This window comes from Haemaphysalis longicornis, unplaced genomic scaffold (assembly GCF_048455015.1).
Source record: "Haemaphysalis longicornis isolate Haplotype H1 unplaced genomic scaffold, Haemaphysalis longicornis Haplotype H1 scaffold_9, whole genome shotgun sequence".
In the NCBI taxonomy this organism is placed as follows: Eukaryota; Metazoa; Arthropoda; class Arachnida; order Ixodida; family Ixodidae; genus Haemaphysalis; species Haemaphysalis longicornis.
The window spans coordinates 56409307-56429558 of record NW_027526460.1 but is presented as its reverse complement, the minus strand read 5'-3'; the positions used below and the strand labels follow the sequence as shown (position 1 = coordinate 56429558).

The window sequence follows — 20252 nt, the reverse complement described above, 5'->3', positions numbered from 1 at the left end:
TGGTTATAGTAATGTGTATACTGGTGAACTGTGGAGAACTATGGAGAGCTGTAGGGAGTCGTGTGGTGTAGTTGTGAAGTCATACATGTAGTGTGCATGGTGACCGGCTTGAAAAAACTTCAGTATGTTTCTGATTTCAATCTTTGGAACTACGGTTATTTTTTGGCGACCCGCGTAGTATTTAGCTACAGCGGATCTTTGTATCGGGTATTATTATTAAATTTTCTTTTCGGCTATCTTGTCTAAGCCTCTGTTTGGGTTCGTTATGCCGCGGGATTGCGGTAACTGGACAGCTTGACAGCAGGTGAGCCACGACGACAAGCCGGGGCCCTAAAAGGCTGTGCACTTAAAATTCTAATTTTCGCAAACCTAGGCAGCTTTCCGGCGTCCAGAGGGCATTGTTTTACGAGAAGTAAGATCATACACTCCCTGCTTTTTATGGACACAACAAAATGACTTTATCACAAACCCAACAAACGCAATTATTTAGCATTGGATTTGTTTCTTGCGTGGTACGTAAAAACTGAATGTAATGAAATGTTTCTCGACAGTGATTATAAGCACAGCATACTACACAACATATTAAAGGCTATAGGTTTGTAAAAAATGGCTGCACTAAAATGACAAGTCCGATCGAGGTTTGAATTACAGTCGTTGAGAAATACGTAATGCATGATTAGTTCCCTTAGATGTATAGAGATGGTACTTCGACGCCAGCTAAGTGCAGTTAAGAGCTGCGTTGTGGGGCATTCCTCCAATTACCAGCTTCTGCAAGAAATGGCACAGCTCCAGCAAATAGGAGCCCCCGAATGAGGGAGTGGCATTTAAGAATAAAAGTTAGCTTTAATTGATTTCAACCCAAGGGCACAAAAGTTGCATGAGGTCTAAATGAAGATACAGTCAATTATTCGTCGTAGCCGTGTAGTAACAAAAGTTGAATTCATTCGCAAAATTTGTAAAAATCCGGCCTACATAACCCCATGCCGCTTCCACACTTCTGGGAGTTCAGTGCCGGCGAGCTTCTCAAGTATCTTCCCGTTGAGACGGTCGTTCATCTCGGGCGTCAGGTGCGTCTTCCAGTCGCCCACGACACCCTTGCGTATAAAAGGGGTCTCAGAAGGAGTATCGTTCGCCACCTTATGCATCAACTTAAGTCCATCGAGTGCCTTCTTGCCGGCTGGCAGGGGCGTCGAGAAAAACTGGACCAAGGCGTCATTCGTGTACTCCTTCATGGCGGACACGTCGCTGTACCTGAGTGGAAAGAACCGTAGCGACACGCCATTATTACAGGCGCTACTTGCAGTATAAAAGGACAGTGGCATATTATAGAATTATAGGGGACAGAGGGCAACAGCACTGAGGAAGGCTAAGGGCTATAAGTCTTGTTAGGTGGAGGGGTTTGACAATGTCTACGATGAACACTTAATCTGTGTTACGCAATTGATTGCGTTAACACGGAAAACCGGAAAGTATGGGTTAAGACATGTCATACGGTAAACGCGAGGTCAGAACTTGGGCAATGTTGCTGATTTTATTGTAACTAGGAAACTTGTAGAATTTTTTCCATTTGCCTAAAACCGTCTGCCACTTCAAGAGATTACAGTGGTTTGTGCAGCGTGCGTTAGACTATAGAAGGAGCCCAGTTAGGTGACTGAAGTCCGCGTTTTTTTAGTGTAACGATTATATTTTATTAAACGAAAACTACAAGATCAATGGCCCCAATATTTACCAACACTTTCAATACGTATTGATGCTTAGAATATTTCAGAACAATATTTCTCACTATTGATTTTAGCCATACGTCACCAGACTGCTATAGGCTAGCGTTGCTGTGCGTCTATAGTATGTTGCACAACGTACTGCATACATCACTACCACAGTACTAAGTTATGTTATTTCCAAGGCCTTGCCTTTCGTTTCAGTTCTAATCTCAATCCGCCACCGAAGTGTGTTCCTTAAACATTTATGATGTCAGTCAAAGAAGAAGCACGCGAGTGCCTGTTAAAAAAAGGCACAGCTTGCACTAGTGGTGAAACACTGGTGAAACAGCAGAGCTTAGGGTCGACCTATCTTCTCCCCACACTGACATTGTATCCCAGGAGAGAGGCAGCAGCCGGAACTCAGCAGTGCAAAGCCATTTTTAACGCCATGGGAAGCAAATACCATTAAAGTATGTACAGTGTTTTATTCAGTAGCAGTAGTCTTCATTTCTTTCGTCATGGTCCTTCGATTGCACAGCCGTACAGGGCAAATGTTCTTGTAGCGAGCGCGTCCTCGGCGTCCCCACGGGTGGATTGTAAAAGGATGGCCTGACAGATTCGCCGTTGTCGTCTTTGGAGTGGCCAACCCGTCGCGCGCAGGTTGCTACGACTACGACTAAGGCGGGAACTCCTCACCAAGCGCAATTCCACGCGCAAGCCAGGACTACACTGGGCGATCTTTGTGGTGGTGGTGGCGGCGGTGGTTGTTGTGTGGGATCAGGCGGGGTTAGCCTGGCTAGATATGCCGGCAATTGCTCCGCCCAAGCTCCTCCTAATTTGTCTATGTTAGGGTCCTTTCACCACGAGTTCGCCGGTTGCATCTCACAAAGCAAGCTTAGTAGAAGGCGCAACACGTCTCTGCGCAGCACCCAATGACCCCTTGGGAAGACTATGTGGTGCAGGGTGTTCATGAGGCGTACGCTCATGTGCGGTTGGTATTTTTTGCTAAAACCACTGTGCGAAGCTCGTGCCGGGTGCATCGAGCTGAGAGAGTGCTTTTCTTTGTATATTTGCGAATGCCAACGCACAAAGCTCAAGTAAACAGCTCTGCTGGTAGCAAGAAAATTTTTTAGTTTGCTGCTACAAAGGCAACGTAAATAAAACTAGATTATGGACGCTCATTTACAACCCATTCATGGATATAAATACACGGACAGTTGTTTGAGGCTCGCGCTCATTTTTCGTTTTACTTAGAAAGATACACTGTTGAAGCTTGGAGGTCTTGTTTACTGAAGAAAAGCTTTTTCATACAACAGCATTCAGTTTTACTTTCTCCTAAGCACTTTGTGGATATTCCCATCTACGTAACTTTCAATACCTCAGCACATTTTCCAGGTAGGAAGAGTCCTCGAGCAGCCTGTCGTAGTACGACTGTCCGAGAAACTTGGCTATCTTAAGGACGTTCTCTCGTGGCTCGGCCTTCATATCCTCGTAATGAAGGAAGAGGACGTTGGCGTCGTTTCGGTGTTCGTACCATCCGAGCACGTGGTCGAAGTAATCGTTGAAGTCCGTTTGTCCCTCGCAAAACAGGTCGAAAAATGTTGAAAACGTCCCTTGTGTGAAGAGGTAGCCAGGACAACCCCGTGTGTGGTAGAAGAATGACGTCACGCAGTCCTTGGGGTTACGGCACACGTACAGGTACTTAGTTTGTGACGACCAAGGCATCATGGAGAACGGAAAGTGAGACTTGACGATTCCCGGACGCTTCATGGTCAGCAAGGATTCTGCTCCCGTCATCTCAAAAAAAGGGCTGTTCTTGAAGAAATCCAGGCCGTCCTTCGGCTTCTGGCCATCGTTGTAAATAAGGAAGGCGATGTGCTGGACCCAGGTTGAACCGCATTTGGGAAAAGTTACGACGAACACGTCGTCGGGTCGCGGCTTGTATTCCCGCGCCGACTGGACAAACTTTTTGCCGAAAGCGACACCCAAACGGTAGCCATCGAAGTCTATGTAGTAAGGCCTCTGGTCGGGGTTCTCTCCGGTGGGGTCCATCTGTAAAATAATATTAGAGTAAAATGAGTAAACTTCGAGCAAACTTTGTAGTTGGGCTGCTATGTGATGTCATAAGTGCAAAATAGAATAATAGTGATAACAATACCTGCTCTTGAAAACCGTCTGTGTGATTTCTCCGGGCGGATTGAGATGTGTGATGCTTTTGTGGTGTCGAAGTTGTGTTACAGCTGATTTTTATGCACAGCAGGTTGGAGCTAGAGATATAACCTCACTAGAAGTATGTGCTGCTCAGTTTTCGTAGGAAATACCAGCGACAGACCCGCAGATTCTGCGTGCAGTGGCCACTCTCATCCTCCCTTAGGGATTTGTGAACGAACACTGCTAAGCCTACAGTAACTGTCCTTCATCCTCCTCCTGGCTGTACCACTACAAGACCCCTCTTCGCAATTAGCCCCGCCCCAAAGAGGTCATGACAGGCTTGAAACTATCAGCGGCCACGGGCGGCTCTAACGAAAGAGAACGAACACGTGGATTCTGTAGAGTTCACTAAAATATTTCCCGCCAGAAGCGCGACTTGCCAAAACATTGCGTGAGAGGAAAACCACGCAAACCGGCAGGTGTGGCGCCTTGCTGCCACTGGTTTCCTCTTGGAAGAAGACTGTCAGGTAGTACATAAACTAGTGATTCTCTCTCTCTCTAGAGAGAGAGAGAGAGGAAAGAAAGTGAAACAGAGAGAAACAGAACCCAGAAATGATGTAAAAACTTTTCTTCAATATTTGTGACACGTACAGATCCAAGCCTGAAAATTGCAAATAAAGCGTCCGGTGGCCTTCAGCCAACATGCGTAACAGTCAGCTAAGAAAGGTTGCCACGCACTTACGTCGGCCGCACAACTTCGAGCAACAATATATTCGGCAGGGACACTTAACAGAGCTGAGGGGTAGGAATGCGAAAGTCTTATGTTGGAACATTTACCCGGAGTTTTTCAACAAGTGTTAAAAATGTTTCTGCCGGTATTATACGCGCCGCAGTCTCCCTCAGCGTCTATAAGAGCACAGTGAGTGCGGCGAAGCGGCCTCGGTCGCTGGTGATTGTTGCCCCACTGTATGAGGCAGCGGCAATTCAGCGGAGCTCGACTCATTTTTTATCACGCCATTTTGCCACAGGGCGTAAGTAACAGAAAGAAACAATGAGCAGAAGCCGCGGTAGCGGCCTGTCCGGCGGTGGCGGAGTAGAACGCTCCTGTATACTGGGAAGATGTCGCAAATCCCGTGTCCCTTTTTTTCTAGGTTGTACTATCGTTCACTCTCCCCCATTAAGTTCTGTCGCCGCACGCTCGGAGTGATTTGTCGTGGTGGGAGGCCTAAAGCTTCCACCTCAACATAAACATTGCTCGCTGTTCGGATGCTGTCACAGACGTCCTGGTTACGGCGAGGAAGACTTTCCTAACTTACCTTCCCTCCTCCCTAAATAACGTAGCCATGAGCACGATGCTGAAATTTATCCTACTTTACTGTACGCCCAGCATGCCTGTACCCTGGTGAGCACATGCGCGGGACGGCGAGACGTAAACTGCAGGATCTGAAACAAACAATCCCGTGCGTGGGATGGGTTTAGTTCTGTCCCACAGTGTTGTGCCTGCCGTATGACTGTACCCTAGCGAGTACGTGTGCGTAATCGCGCGACTGAGGTATCAACAACCCCGTGTGTGGTGGCCTATATTGCCACCTGTTTCCTTCTATACTGAACATCATGGTGTGCTACCGAAACACTGAGTCCTTCCACCATGGCTTCGCATTTGCATATAGTGTGGATTCATTTTGTGTCTTCCGAAACTAGTGAGGCCATGAGAGAGGTGCCTTTAACTCCGCCCCAATGAATCATCCAGAGTGAAAACACGTACGGGGATAGCGTAGCCGCACTAGCAATATCCCTCTAGCAATAAATACTAGTGCTTGCCATAGCACGCTCTTTTTTGCGCAATATCATATACGACCAATTAAATACAACTGCCTCCAAGAGGCAGCTATGGTGAGCATTTATTGAAAAAGAAACAAACAAAAAAGACGCGCTGGTCTTCATGCATTGACTGATCAAGAGAAAATGTCCTGCGGCTCCGTTGCATAACGTAAAATAAAAGTGCACATGTTTTCTTTCTCCTTATGCGGTGCTTCCGCTGCAAAACTTACTGCAGGCGGTCCCGGTATTGTGATACGTAGTTTTGAAACGCCGGTTAGTCGAATTTACATGCGTGTTATTTTAGGTTTACTGTGGTAATTAACACGTGCGCCTTCCCTACTCCCTGACGGCGCTTGCAAAACATTATTTCTATACTAGTCAGCATTAGGTTTAGTTGAAGATGTGCTGACGCTGAAGATGCCCTGAAGATGCTGTGCTGAAGATGTTCTCCACGCCTGTGCTTTGTTTTAAACAACCGTGCTGTGGGGCGCTGGCATCAGCAGCTTGCGGCACATTCAACGAGGAATGGAACATCTAGTTCTGTGCCTTGTTCAGCTATGGCAAGAAAAGTTATCATGCATCACTTCCCTGTGTTAAGCATTCCCGCGCTGCCTGCTTAGCCTTTACGAAACGTTCTTATAAAAAAAGGCAAGGCTTGCTTGACGGCATACCTACAAACCTTTAGGTTCGTTAAGCGACTTCATAAAAAGTACTGCCTCAAATCTTCACTATCATTGCCTTTTTCACAGAAGGTGCATGGGTACATTATGTTCTGAGACATTATTTAAAGACATATGCTTGAAGTCGTGTGTATAATCCAGTCCTGAAGTATATTTGCTCTCTTTTTCGGGGCACAGAAGGCATCTGGTACGTGTTATTTTCAGTTGGGCTGTCCAGGATTCTCTATCGACCTTGCGTGTACCTCGTGAACAAATACGCATCCCACATCAAGGGGGCGCCATTTGTTTTGAATTCTGCCCTCTGTCGTCTCTCCCTTGAATACAGCTTGCATGCTTGGCACGTGCGGAATAACTGGGCACTTGCCTCTGCAAGGGTTCGCAAAGTTTGCGATAAGTGTGCCGCTCCAGCGGTCAATGTTCGGCTACGGGCCCTGAGATCTTTGTGCGCAAGCACGGCCTATGCTGTGCCTCCTAGCCTGGGCAAGATCAACAGCTTGGGTTACACGTTAAATACAAACCCGATTTTATAAGCGTAAGTGGAAAGAATATTTTAGCAACTCTTCATTGGTTATGCCTTCGTACGTTTCCAATATTCTCGTATCTATGTAATGTTCATTTACTGATTTATTGCACGTATGTTTGTATGTATCCACCCTTTCGTTTTCTATTGTATGCTTGCGTTTGCTTCATACATGTATGTACGCCCCAATTTCAAGTTTATGCTTCCAATAAGCCTAAAATATATCGTATGTTAAATATATGTTAACTGTATGTTAAGGAAGTTTATGTTGAGTATTTATAGTTTATGTCGTTGTATGCGCTGGCAATTTTGGGACAGAAACTCCGTAAATCTGCTCTTGTAACTTTTTCTTTTTGTCCTGGCATTTTCTCTTTGAATGTAAAAGAAATGCCGAATAAACTGAAATTGAAAACTGAAAATTAGGGTTGCACATACATGCTCAAGTGTATGCACCCAGTTATCCAAGTACCTTGAGGCGAGTGTTGCGCGTGAGTCTCGACACAAATGACACCCAAGAAAATTCAACGGAAAGCTCTGCAGGATAGACCGGATGATTGTTGGTTGGCCAGTTTGATAAAGGTTTGCGAAGACATTCCCAGAACAAACGCGGAGTGAGCGAAGCTTCGAGCTGCTGTTATGGAGTCTCGTAGCCGGGAGGGGATAGCCCACGTCCTGGTCAAGTCGGTTTGCAGACGATCGGCTTAACTAGGACGCGTAGAAGCTTGGACGAGCTTGCATGCCATTATAAAACAAAAAGCAGCGTCGTTCTGCGTTGTTTGATGTTTTTTTCTGAGTTTGAAATAGGGAAAACTGTTCGACTTCAACAAAGGGGTGTGTTTCACAGCTGGGAGCACTCCAGTTACGAAAAGTTTCATGAATGCCTCAACGATCATAAATACCGACACGCAGCTCCCTACTGGTTGCTTCAAAATCAGCACACTTGTGATTATCGCCGACGCAGAAACCACTGGGCTAAAATAGTGCGGAGATTTTGTGCTGGCGTGAGGCAAGATGCCTCCATTTCGCACTGCAAAAATAGTATAATATGGAAACTACTGCCTAGGAGAGGAGAGCTAGGAGAGGAGAAAAAAAGGCAAACGAAATATGCCGTCATTATTATGGAACACCTCTACCGGAGAAAAATTTGATTAGTTGCTTTAGGCGTTATCTAGACTATGGCTACTAATCCATCAAGTGCCATTAGGATGATATCTAGGGCATTTCTGGTGAGAGAAGAAGCTCACAGAATATTTTCATCGTAAGGGTCCCTGCACAACTTTGTAACACCTCTGTCAAAGTGGTTTATTTATTGATAAATGGACGTCCTCACACTCTGCTTTCGACTTCCTTTGTATGAAAATTCATACAACCAGTACTGGCTACTGAATCATTAGCCCCCGAAGCCAGTCTGGTTGGGATGCATTGTCAAGAATAAAAGGCGAAGATGTCATCCACAAAGTCAATTATTCAAAATGTTTTTGCCAAGTGACTTTGTGGTTGGCGTCCTGGCCTTTCCTTCTCATTGATTTCGTTTTTAGTTTTATTTGCGTTCCTCTCGGTGCCCACAGCCTAAAAAATTGTTTGGTGTACACTACGCACTGGTATGTCCACAAGGTAACCCCGTTGTAGCCTAAAATGCTTACATAACGGCAGCGTAAACATTTATGAAGCCGGAATGGCGGTCTCAGGATTCGCCAACGTCTGCCACAGTCCACCAGCCAATTCGTTCCACTGTACCTTAAGTGGCATTTCTACTTTTTAAGGTTACCGTTTCAAGTCATTGTTGCATAGTTCAAACTTTTTACCCCTCACGCGTCAGTTAACACATGCAAATCCGTAAGTCTTGCTGAAGAGAATATCTGCCAGGAGTGTTCCCATCTCCCAAACCTCTTCGGTAGGCCCTGCTACAACATTTTTTCTCCTGGACACTGTAGTAGACAAACCTGGCTGGTTTTCAGGAACAACAAACGTGTATGCTGCACACTTGAAATGTCCTGCAGCTTTCGTCCTATATGCGCCAACAACGTGGGAATATTGCTGGGATTGTTATAGTACACTGGATAATCGTGTACGCATGACTACGCAGGGTATTTTCCAAGTGAAATATCCCCCCCCCCCAATTCTATCCCGAAATGCGCATTCGCACCCTTCTCATACCGGTCCCTATCCCTATGCGAAGCAGAAAAATGCCTTGCACTCACTCACTCACTCACTCACTCACTCACTCACTCACTCACTCACTCACTCACTCACTCACTCACTCACTCACTCACTCACTCACTCACTCACTCACTCACTCACTCACTCACTCACTCACTCACTCACTCACTCACTCACTCACTCACTCACTCACTCACTCACTCACTCACTCACTCACTCACTCATACCCCTGTAAAACGTGCCTATTTAAGCGCACTTGGGCCAAGTGCACTCCGGCTCGCCGAATGACACTGGCAGCGCGCGGCGAAACGACGAAATAAAGTGCCTTTGGCCGTGAAGTCAGTGTCAAGAGCTGGCGTAAATATTTCGCAGAATTACTTGTAATCCACCTTTCTGTCACATGAGAGGCAATTTAAACACTTCATCGTGTTTGTATTGTTCAACACTGTGATCGGCGTCTCGCAAGTCCACTAAAAACGCCGGCGGGGCTGTGACTGAGGACCAGCGGTAATATTTTCATTGTTATTTGCTGCGCAGCGAATCGCAGCAGCAATATCGTCGAGGGAAAATTATCAGGGAGCGTGGATTATAACCAGGGCCGGATTAAGGTGGGGGCTACAGGGGTTGCAGCCCCGGGCCCCCAGCTGTCAGGGGCCCCGTTCGATCATATGAAAAAAAAAAAAATATCTTGAGTGTGTTCGCTGCCCGCATTGAAAGTTGAAAGTAGGAGCTTCAACCTCACCTTCACACCGAAGCTGACTAACTCGTGACAGGTGAGGAGGAGTGGGGGCCCCTCACGTTATGGTTGACAACCTTCGAGTCCATTTCAATTTAATTTAGTTATTCCTACTCCTCTTACTTGTTTTACCGAGGTTTATGAGAAGACGTCTTGGACCAAAAGTCGCGGGTACACAGCCTTACCGGGCCTAAGAAGCCACGTAAAAAAGGCCCCGCTCTCAGCTCCGGTCTTTTTCGGCACAGGTCGTTTCGGTAGTCTTTTCGGTACACGGACATCTAAGTACGCGGACGTTTTGGCGTGCGCACGTTTCGGTATAAGAAAGGGTCAGGCATGCAAATAATGAAATAATTTCTGAAGAACATTGTAAAATGTTTAAGCCTGAGGGACGTTATATGTAATTATTGACAACTTAAGCACTGCCTTACGGGCTCATACACAGTTTCTGCCACAAATTTGAATGTATAGCGCTTGACATGAAGTTCACTGCGATGACGACCTGTTCAATAAAGCTAGTGGATTATTTGAATCGCATAAGCGTGATTGATATCGACTCGATATTTCTCGCGGAATGGTTAGCGTATATATGGTTATTTAAATGTTCAAAGGTTGTGCAGGCCACTCGCGGGGTCGTTCGGCTTCAGCCCGCGTCTCTGTGCCGTATACCCTCTGCAGGCTGTCAGAGCAACAAGCGTTGCGGAAGCTACGTGTCCGCGCGACTCCATTTGTAGCGTAATTCTCTATAGCGCTACTCCGCGTGGACGCAGAGGCCGCCGGGCCAGCCCGACCCTAGCGGGTAGCTGGGGAATCAGCAGGCCTAGGCGGTATGAAGAGCTCAGGCGTGGACGCCAAACAAAGTAACAACAACGTCTGTTTCCTTTCGGTATGACGGAAGCTGTGTCCACTTATAAACACATCCTGCGTGTGACCCCTTCGATGCCGTCTTGAAAACGGACCTCAGCCGCAACTCGGGGACGGTAAGCTGTTTGTCCCCGTGGGCGCTTTTCGCTTTGGAATAAGCCGGCGGACGGCGCGGACCAAAGGGCGGCCCGCAGATCTGGTCCAGCTTGGACGCGGCGGCAGGAGGAGAGGAACCCCCGAAGGAGCGCGGGAAAACAGTAGACTTGGCAGACGTGTTGAGGACTCAAAAACGAGAGGTCCACCCACACTCGCCTCCGTCGTAGACCCCGAATCTAGACGAGAAGCTTCAGCGTGTTTCCACTGCCAGTTACTACTGAACAACGACCCGACCGATATACAACAAACTACTGACTGCTGGAACTGTTGCGCGGCACCGACGGGAGCAGCAGCGCGGGGGTGAGCAGAGACATTCTATCCCTATTAAACTGTTGTCTGATGCCATCTCTCGTGATCACCTGTCACTCTCCAACCCAAAGGGGACCCGTTAATGTGTAACGGCTTGCCGACTAGCAAGACCATCACAGCTGCGCAACAGGAGTTCATCGCCGCTGAAAGTTCGACGGCCATGCGCAAACCCACGCACGAAGCGGACCGCTCCCCAGCCCAAAAAGCGACATTTTTCTGCTTATCGTCTTTGTGCTAATCGTGCTGCGATAGGTAGGTTGCGTTGCTCGACACGTCAGAGCCTCCCCCCCCCCCCCCCGAACTTCCTTTAAAGGCGGCGCGTGTTCTAACCGCCGCGTGCTTTCTCGTCTGCGCGAGTAACCTACAGAATTTTGACCCGTAAGCCGTGGCGGCTAACTGTTTGGCAGATGTCTGTGCGTGACAGCTGCCTGCGCGGACTTTGAGCCCTCCCATATATGCAGGTGGAGAACTTTACAATAAAACTAAAACGTTACAAGCTTAATAAACTACGCTTCTTGTAAGAAAATACTCTTCCGTAGCATGGCGTGTGCACGCCGACACGGCGCTTCGATTAATTGTGAATCTGTGATGGACCAGCAATCAAACCATACTAACTTTTACGCCTGATAAAATTCGTTATACAGTACTAGACATCAAGCCGAAAAATTAGTTTCAGGAAAGCGTAAAATTATGTATAATTTATCACTGATCAGAGAGTATAACATGGGCTTGGAAATGTTTCGCCTATTAAAGCGGAATCATTATCATCATCATCATTAGGGCCCCAAGGACGCAGTAGCCCCGGGCCCCAAAGTTTCCTAATCCGGCACTGATTATAACCGGAAAGACTTCAACGGGAATACGACCACTAAGCCACAACAAACCACCTACGTGAACGCCGCAGAGAACGGCGGCCATGAAGCAACACCCCACCAGGCGGCTTGGGCGTCGGATTATTTTCTTCTTTATCGTCGCTGCTTCCCTTTTCGTAAAAATAAATAAACAGTACATCCCTAATTAAACTTTAACATAATTTTTACACATCCAAACGCTCCTTCTTTGATGTTACTTTTCCTGATTTATGACCCCTGCGATTTATGACGGCTGAGCTACAGGGACGCAGTTCGGGTGGTTCGGGACGCACCAACCACGCCTCACAGCCGGCCGCGTGGTACAGCCCCCGAGGGGAGACGCGGCAGGCTGGCCGGGGCGCACCTCGACCCCCCCGCAGCGGCCGGCAGTGCTGAACGCGCCAAGGGCTCCACGGGCGCGGACGCAACAGAAGCGCAGCCTCCACCCCTGGCGGCCAGTGGCGGAAGCCTTCAAAACAAACAAGCCGACGAAGGATCGTGGCAGCTGTATTTGTCGCGCTCGCAGCGCAGGAGGGCCGCCCGCAAGAAGAGGAACGATGGGCCCATGCTCCCGGCCCGTCCCACAGCCCTCGGCACGGTCCTCTTCCGCACGAAGGGCTCCTCTACGGCGTTCGGGGAGCAGAAGAGCGACGCCATCGCCAGGCAGCTCACGAAGCTGCCTGGGGTCATCGACGTTCGCGTAAACGCTCGCCGCAACGTCGTAGCAGCGGACGCGGCCACGTCGGACGCTCTGGAGGCTCTCCTGACCACAACCAACATCTGCGGCATGGAGGTGAGCCCCCGCGAGCCAGCGTCGCGCAGTACGGGCGTCATAGTGGTCGACGACGAGACGATCACGACCGAGGACATCGTCGCCTCCCTCGAGACGCCTGTGGCTGTGCAGTCGGCTGTTCGCAGGGGGACTGCGGTGTATCTGCGCTTCGCGGCGCCGATACCCCCTGCGGAAGTCGCGCTGTACAAGCGGCGACGACCGGTGAGGCCTTGCAAACCAAGGCCGCTGCAGTGTGGCAAATGTGGGCGGCTCGATCACGCCACCGCGAGCTGCAATCGCGAGAGGAGGTGCTGGCGATGTGGGGGCCCCCATATGAGGGCAGCCTGCAGGGCTGAGAAGCCCTCCTGCTCAAATTGCGGGGGTCCTCACCCGGTGCTGGACCACTCGTGCCCGCTCTGGCGGGAGGAGCGCCGCGTATGTGCAGCGCTAGCGCGGGCGCAGGCGCCTGCCTCTCGCGTCGCAGTTCGCGCAGCACTGCGAGCGGCGGCACACCCCGGGCTGGCCCCTGCCACGGCGGTTACGACGCAGCAGCACCCGGACAGCAGCGACGGCAACAGCCGACGTGGAGTGGTGGCCCAGCAGCAGAACAAAGTCCAGGCAGCTCCCGGCAGCATCCAGGCAGCATCTGCGCGGCCGAAACGAGGACGATGGAGTCGACGGCAGCAGCAGGAGGGCCTGACGCTCGTGCTTCGCACCCTGGGGGAGTTGCTGCCTGCGGACTCTCACCTGCGTCCCCTGTGCGCCCAGGCTGCGAAGGGACATCAGCACCCCGAGCACCGCCATGGCTAGGAGCCGCCGCACGCAGCCTCAAGTGCCCACTGTGCTGCAATGGAACGTGAACGCGCTTCGCCCCCGTCACGCAGAACTGAGCGCATATCTGCTGCAGCACGGGCCAGACGTGGTAGCACTGCAGGAGAGCTACGTGCGTGCGGGAGAAGGCTCGGAGCTGAGGCTGCCTGGATATACGGGCTACCACAGTCCCACGGCCTGCGACAACGCGCAGTGCTCGTTGGTGGCGTGCAGCGAGCCAGCCCATCCTCCAGGACCCTCGCGCGCGTCAGTGTTCGTGCGCGACTGCGTGCAGCACGCGGTGCTGGACACCAGTGGGGTGACAACAACTGTGCAAGAGTGCGTGGCAGTGACATTACGGCTAGGCACGGGTGGTGACATGACTGTGTGCAGTGTCTATGTGCGTCCATGCCAGAGCTGGGACTCGGGCCTCCTGGATCAGCTGGTGTCTCTATGCGCAGACCGCCATCTCCTCTGTGGTGATTTCAACGCCCACCACACTGCTTGGGGAGATGGCAGGATCGACACGCGGGGAGAGCAGCTGTGGGACACCATGCTGCGCCTCAACCTCACTGCACTGAACACCGGTGAGTGCACCTTTAGGCGTGGCAGTCGCACTGCCACTGCCATCGACCTCAGCCTGGTGTCAGCCGGGGTTGAGGCCACTTGGAGGCGGGAGCCCAGCACATGGGGCTCCGACCATTACCCGCTGCACATTGCACCACCCGGGAAGCCGGCCAGACGGCCCGCACTGCACCACATCACCCACTGGGACCAGTTCCGGCGCTGCCTTGCTGAGGAGGAGCTGGGGGAGGGAGCAGAGATGTTCCGGGGCTTGGTTCGCTGCGCCAGGCGAGCCACGCGGAGCTGCACCGTCGCCGAGGGGACCACCACCATGCCAGACCTGAAGCTGCTGCAGCTGCGGGCGGTACGGAACCGGGCGGAGCGGAGGGCGCAGCGCTCGGGGGACAGGGCAGACTGGACGGAGTACCGTCGCGTGGATGCTGCCTGCCGACGACATGCCCACCGCCTCAACCGGCAACGGTGGGCCGAGCTGTGTGTCAGCTCGGAGGCAGACCCGCGCTGCCGTCGACTCTGGGGCATCTTCCGCTCCATCTTGAAGCCCCGGATAAACCGCAACCCTCTGGCCGCCCTGGCCATCCGCAAGCAGGCAAGCTTTGGGGAGCTGGCCGAACTCTTTGCGAACTCACCGGACGGAACCAAGGCCCGCGGCTGCGCTGGAGGAGCCCGAGGGACGCCACTCGCTCAACGACGCCCCCATCACGGAGGGCGAACTCCGCAGTGCCCTCCGAAGCTGCAAGCGCAAGTCGGCGCCAGGGGCAGACGGCCTCACCTACCAGATGATCCGCAACCTGGATGAGGTGGGGTTCGGCAAGCTCCTTATGGCCTACAACCGCATCTGGGAGACGGGGCAGCTGCCGCCCGAGTGGCTGCTCGCCATCCTGAGGCCCATACTCAAGCCGGGGAAGGGCCTTTGGGCGGTCACGGCATATCGTCCCGTGGCCCTCACCTCCTGCGGGTGCAAGCTGCTGGAGCGGGTGGCGCTGCGCAGGATGGAGGCCATCGTGGTGGAGGAGGAGGCGATCCCGGAGCAGCTCACGGGGTTTCGAAAGCACCGAGCGGCGGCCGACTCCATCACTGACGTGGTGGCGCCCTGGAACACGCCCGTGCCACCAGGCAGGTGGCTGCCCTGGTGCTGCTCGATGTGAAGGGCGCTTTCGACAACCTGCAGCGCCCCGCCATCTCCTTGGCCATGGAGGAGGCCGGCATTGCAGGGAAGCTGCGGGGCTTCGTCGAGGCGTTCCTAACGGGCCGGACGGCGCAGGTGCAGGTGGGGAACGTCTTGTCGGCACCTCGGCCAGTGGATATCGGCACCCCACAGGGCTCCGTCATCAGCCCCTTCCTCTTCAACCTGGTAATGGCAGCCCTGCCAGGCTGCCTGCCCAGAGGGGGGGGCACAGGGTACACATGTCGGTGTACGCCGACGACATTGCCCTGTGGGTGCTTGGACCGAAAGGAGACGGCAGGGCGGTCGTGCAGCAGCTGCAGGCGGCTATGGATGCGGTGCGGTGCAAGCTTGAAGGTGTCGGCCTGCAGCTGTCGGCTGCAAAGACAGAGGCCATGCTTGTGCACCCGAGCGCAGCCGCCCGCGGACGGACGAAGAAACTCCGCATAGACGGCGAGGAGCTCGAGTGGAAGACCAGGGTGAGCTACCTGGGGCTCACCCTGGACCACAGGGTGGACTTCCGCCAGGCCGCCAAGGAGCTACGTGCCAGGGCACAGCTGGCCACCTCGGCCGTGCGGAAGATGGTCGCCCGGGACAAAGGCTGCTCCCAGCAGACAGCCCTGCGGCTGTACAGCGCCTCGGCCGTGGGGCTACTGATGTACGCGCTGCCGCTGGTCACCCTGCGGAGACCCAACTGGCGGCAGCTGGAGGGCGACCATCGAAAGGGCGTCCGCGCCTGCCTTGGCCTGCCCCGAAACTCGCAGTGCGACAGGACGCTGGCTGAGGCAGGGGTGTGGACGCTGGAGATGACGGCCGAGCAGAGGGCCCTGGGCCACATTGACCGGCTGCGCCGAGCCGAGGGGGGCGGCCCCCTGCTGCAGCGGCTGCGCACCCACCGGCACTCGCGCATGGGGCGCATGCTGGCCCGGTACGAGCAGGTGGTGGGCACCACAGACTTGGGGCCCTCCAGCCGCCCTCCGGACCTGGCGGCCGAGCTGCACCTGGAGATTCCGGGCCTGCGCAGCAAGCGGCGAACCCCCCACTGCGGGTTGCTGCAGCTGACCCGGGCCGTCGTCTGGAAAGAACTGGAGGGCCACACCCTGGCGTACTCGGATGGCTCTGTGCGGCGGCGGCAGGGCTCCGCTACAGCGGCCGCCGTGCTGGGGGAGGCCACCCGGCAGGCCCGGCTGCACTACGCCGCATCCTCGGCCACGGCAGAGCTTGTGGGGGTCCAGCTGGGTTTGGACCTGCTGCTGGAGCTGGAGCCCGCACCCGAGCGCTGCGCCGTGCTGTGCGACTCCCGGGTGGCTCTGCTGCGCATCCGGGAGGGCGACCCGCACTCCCCTCTGGTTCGAGGAGTGCGCGAGAAGGCGGAGCGGCTGGCAGGCAGGGGTGCCCGGCTGCGGCTGCAGTGGGTGCCCGGCCACATCGGGCTCGAGGGCAACGAGCGGGCGGACGAGCTGGCCGCTGAGGCCCACGAGCTGACGCCCGCGGCCACGGATGCCCAGGCAGCGGCGGATGACTCCCGCCTGCTTATACAGCGGCACGTGCGGGCACAGCACCCGGACCCACGGCTGGCTGCTGGAGAGGCCCCACCACCTGTGCGGGCTGCACGGCTGCCCCGACAGCAGCGTTCGGCAATCCTGCGCCTCCGCGTGGGGGCGGTGTGGACGGCGGAACGAAAGCACCGCCTGGGGCTGGCAGACAGCCCTGCCTGCCGGCACTGCCGCACACCTGTCCAGTCCCTGCCGCACCTGCTCTTCGAGTGCCCCGAGTATGCGGCAGGGAGGCCGGAACTGCTGGCCGCCCTGGGAGGAAGGGCTCGGCCGCTAGACGAGCTACTATGGCCGCCGGGCAACACCAGGGAGAGGGACAGCGTCCACGAGGCGCTGGGCGGCTACCTGGATGCCTCAGGGCTCCGCCTGGCACTTGACTCTCTGGCACAGTGACTGTGTGAACTTTTACGAGACTGTGCGAACTTTTTTTTTTTCTCTTGCTCCAGACTTTGTGTGGGTGTGGGAGTGAGTGTTAACTTGTAAATATGCCCCTCTCTCTCTTGTGTTCTGTAAACATGTCACCTCTATCATCTGTCTCTCCTCTCTATGAATCTATCATCCTCTGCCCCAACCCCCACACCAGCAGGCGTTCCGGTGTCCACCCCTAGGTGTGACAATTTACGCCTGCTGGTGGTCTTTCCTTTCCTTTTTCTTGACAATAAATTCATTCATTCATTCCCTGCGACCGAGAAAACTCAGCCGGCGAGCCGGCCCGGGTAAAGTTTTTTTTGGAACAACTTAAGTTCGGTGGTAGGTGTCATTCGCGTTTGCCGTTTAGCTGCGCCGGTATAACATTTTATCCGGGTCTACTCTGTGCAAGTGCACTTAAATAGACACGTATGACAGGGGTATTACTTACTCCTACCTGCCGCGGTGGCTCAGTGGCTAAGGAGTCGTGCTGGTGAGCCACGGTCGCGCGTTGTAGCGCGGCAAAGCCAACTTTCTTGCGAATGCTATGTAGCCCTCAATATGATGTGGACATCTTGAAAAAAAAAACAGTGGAATTGGCCGCTGAGACTACTACTGAGGCTACTACTCCTAAGGTTGACTTAGCAGTCATGATTAATTCACATGGTGTGACTACATGGTCACACGGTTATGGTTAGTTCATGGTTGTTTACAACTACACGGGTGTAGTTCTAAACAAATCCGAATCTCCATCTGCTGACAATAAATGCACTTTTGGTTCGAGAAAACTGTTGTAAGTCGTGCTTTACCTGAACTATCTTGAATCAAATTACATGAAGTTTGATTGCGCAAATGGCGACAAAGCTGTGAACACTTTCATTTCAGCAGATACCATAAATAACTAACTGTCGCAGTTTTGTTACAAATAAAACGAAGCTGCATGCCTCTGCTAGGCCATTCCACCCTCCCCAGAAAGCCGACATGGAAAAGACAGTCCCAATTTGTATCCTGGAGTAAAACTGAGTCCTCCAAAGGGAGCAAATGCAGGAGAATGCTAACTCAACAACGAGAAATAATCGTGTTTAAATTCTTCCTTCGTACTGCGTCCCGCTCAATACGCTACCTATTAATCAATCGTGAAAATGAATGAAAAGACTACTCGTCTTTTTTGAATGCTTCACAACATTTCTATGTGAACTCATTAAGGAAACCCGTATGTCCATCTGTAACGCTTGATGAGACAGACTTTCGTCGATTAAGAAAATTGTAATAATAAAATATAACTAAATCTGCAGAAATTCAGATAATTGTCTACAAATACGCATCATTCTTATGACGGTTGTCAAGGCTATGAGTTCTTCACAGCCAAGTATGGCTATGAGTACCGAAGATGTTGAATAATTTTATTCGTTTTAAGTTCTCTTTTCTTTCTTTTCGCCAGTTATGTAAATTTACACAATTATGGCGATTAAGTACCTTTACTTCGCTAATTATGCATCTTTTTCGAATATGCAATGCCTACTGCAGAGTTGGTCTGTTGACGCTATGTTTTAATTCACGTTTTCAATGTTATTTTGCAGACTTTTTTCGTTTTTTGTTTGTTTTTTTAAGGGGGATGTGTAATGCATATTTTCCATTTTGTCAGATCATTTCTGTGAAAATTTTACTATTTTATTTGTCTTATTGTTTGTTTTTTCAAAATTTTCCCCTACCGGTAATCTCCACTTACGCTATTATAACGATCAAAGGTGTTACTTTCGCCAAATCTGTATTATTGTGGAAATGCAGGAAGTTATACGGTCCTGGCTGTGGGGGTACTTGGCTAAGAAAGCTACGCATTAAAAGGTTGTGACATTTTTATATACGACCACTGATATTGCTACCGAGAAACGTCTTTTCCGCAATGTACTTCTACATAGCAGTGAGGCCGACCTTAAAGCGTCCCTATGTCCCTAGGGGTGAAGCACGCTAGAGGCTCGGGCTGTCGGCGTCTCCTGTCGTCTCATGTAGTTCGGGTACTAAAACACCGGGACAATCGTTTTCCAACGCCTCGCGCTACTTCTTAGCATACTTCTTAGCATGCTGCGGCGTGTGACACGACGATAACTTACGGCCAGTCTGTCTCTCATTTAATTGCTTAAACCTGGTTCAACGCATGAGGGGGCGCCACCGCCTCAGCAAGCGCGCGATTGCTCCTCCCACCGGCGCTTCTCCGGCGCCCAATCAGCGCGCGCCGTATGGCAAGAGAGAGACTTACAATCTTTGAATACACTTATACACTGCCTTCTTCGCCCCTCCCCAGGTTTCCCGTTAGTGGAGATGGCCCAGGAGTTTTAGGGATTCACGGGTCTTATAGCGGTCTTTATAACAACCTAGGGGCTTCATTCATACTGCTTATATCGCTCTAAAAAGTGTCTTCACAGAAATACTTTTGAGTATAGCACTGAAGCCGCCTTTTAACGGGACTCAGTGTACAATTAGAGCGAGCGACTTACGCATTTATCCGACAATTCCCACTTGAGAGATCCTGAAATTCGTTTTTTTTGCGTGCGCCGAAAAGTTGCAGCGCTGCCCGTGCCGCTTCCAAGTGAAGGTCATCTGGCAAGTTGTGTAGGATTGTGCCGGAAGCGCTTGGCAACCAGTTGGACACAGCAAGGTCATGGCACGCACAAGTGCGCTTTTTGTCGAGGCAGCAGTGCCAGGACAAGGGTTGACTTTCTTACGGGTGGAATAAGATAACCGTAATTCCCGCTATGAAGGGCGTGAAATCTCCACGGGACTCGCTCGGCTGGCAATCGGAAAACAAAACAGGGTCAGATAATAACAGTACTCACAGTATAAGTCGCAAAAAACCGTCTTTCTATCTCGCCAGCGTCGCTTCAACGGTATACCTACGCCAGGCTGGCTTCCCCTCCAGCTGCCTTGTGCGGCTTCCAAAACGACGGTAGAGATGAAAACAGTGGTTGAGGGGAAGGCGCAACCTGGCGACGCCCGTTAAATGCGCCACTTGCGCT

The 20252-nt window shown here is 52.0% G+C and overlaps 1 protein-coding gene across 1 annotated transcript; it reads right to left on the bottom strand.

Moving 5' to 3' along the window:
* Nucleotides 1–523: 523 nt before the first annotated feature.
* LOC144153908 (sulfotransferase ssu-1-like) lies at nt 524–20225 on the bottom strand. Its single transcript, XM_077685661.1, has 3 exons — nt 20073–20225; nt 3079–3752; nt 524–1251 (listed from the first exon to the last, which is right to left on the bottom strand). The coding sequence occupies exons 2-3, from the start codon at nt 3750–3752 to the stop codon at nt 969–971; spliced, it is 957 nt and encodes a 318-aa protein (XP_077541787.1). The 5' UTR covers nt 20073–20225; the 3' UTR covers nt 524–968.
* Between the last annotated feature and the right edge of the window lie 27 nt (nt 20226–20252).

Coding starts and splice junctions, on each gene's coding strand:
- LOC144153908 (XM_077685661.1), bottom strand. CDS start 3,752: ATGGACCCCACCGGAGAGAACCCCGACCAGAGGCCTTACTACATAGAC. Junction 1,252..3,078: donor TACCTGGAAAATGTGCTGAG/GTATTGAAAGTT, acceptor CTTTCCACTCAG/GTACAGCGACGTGTCCGCCA.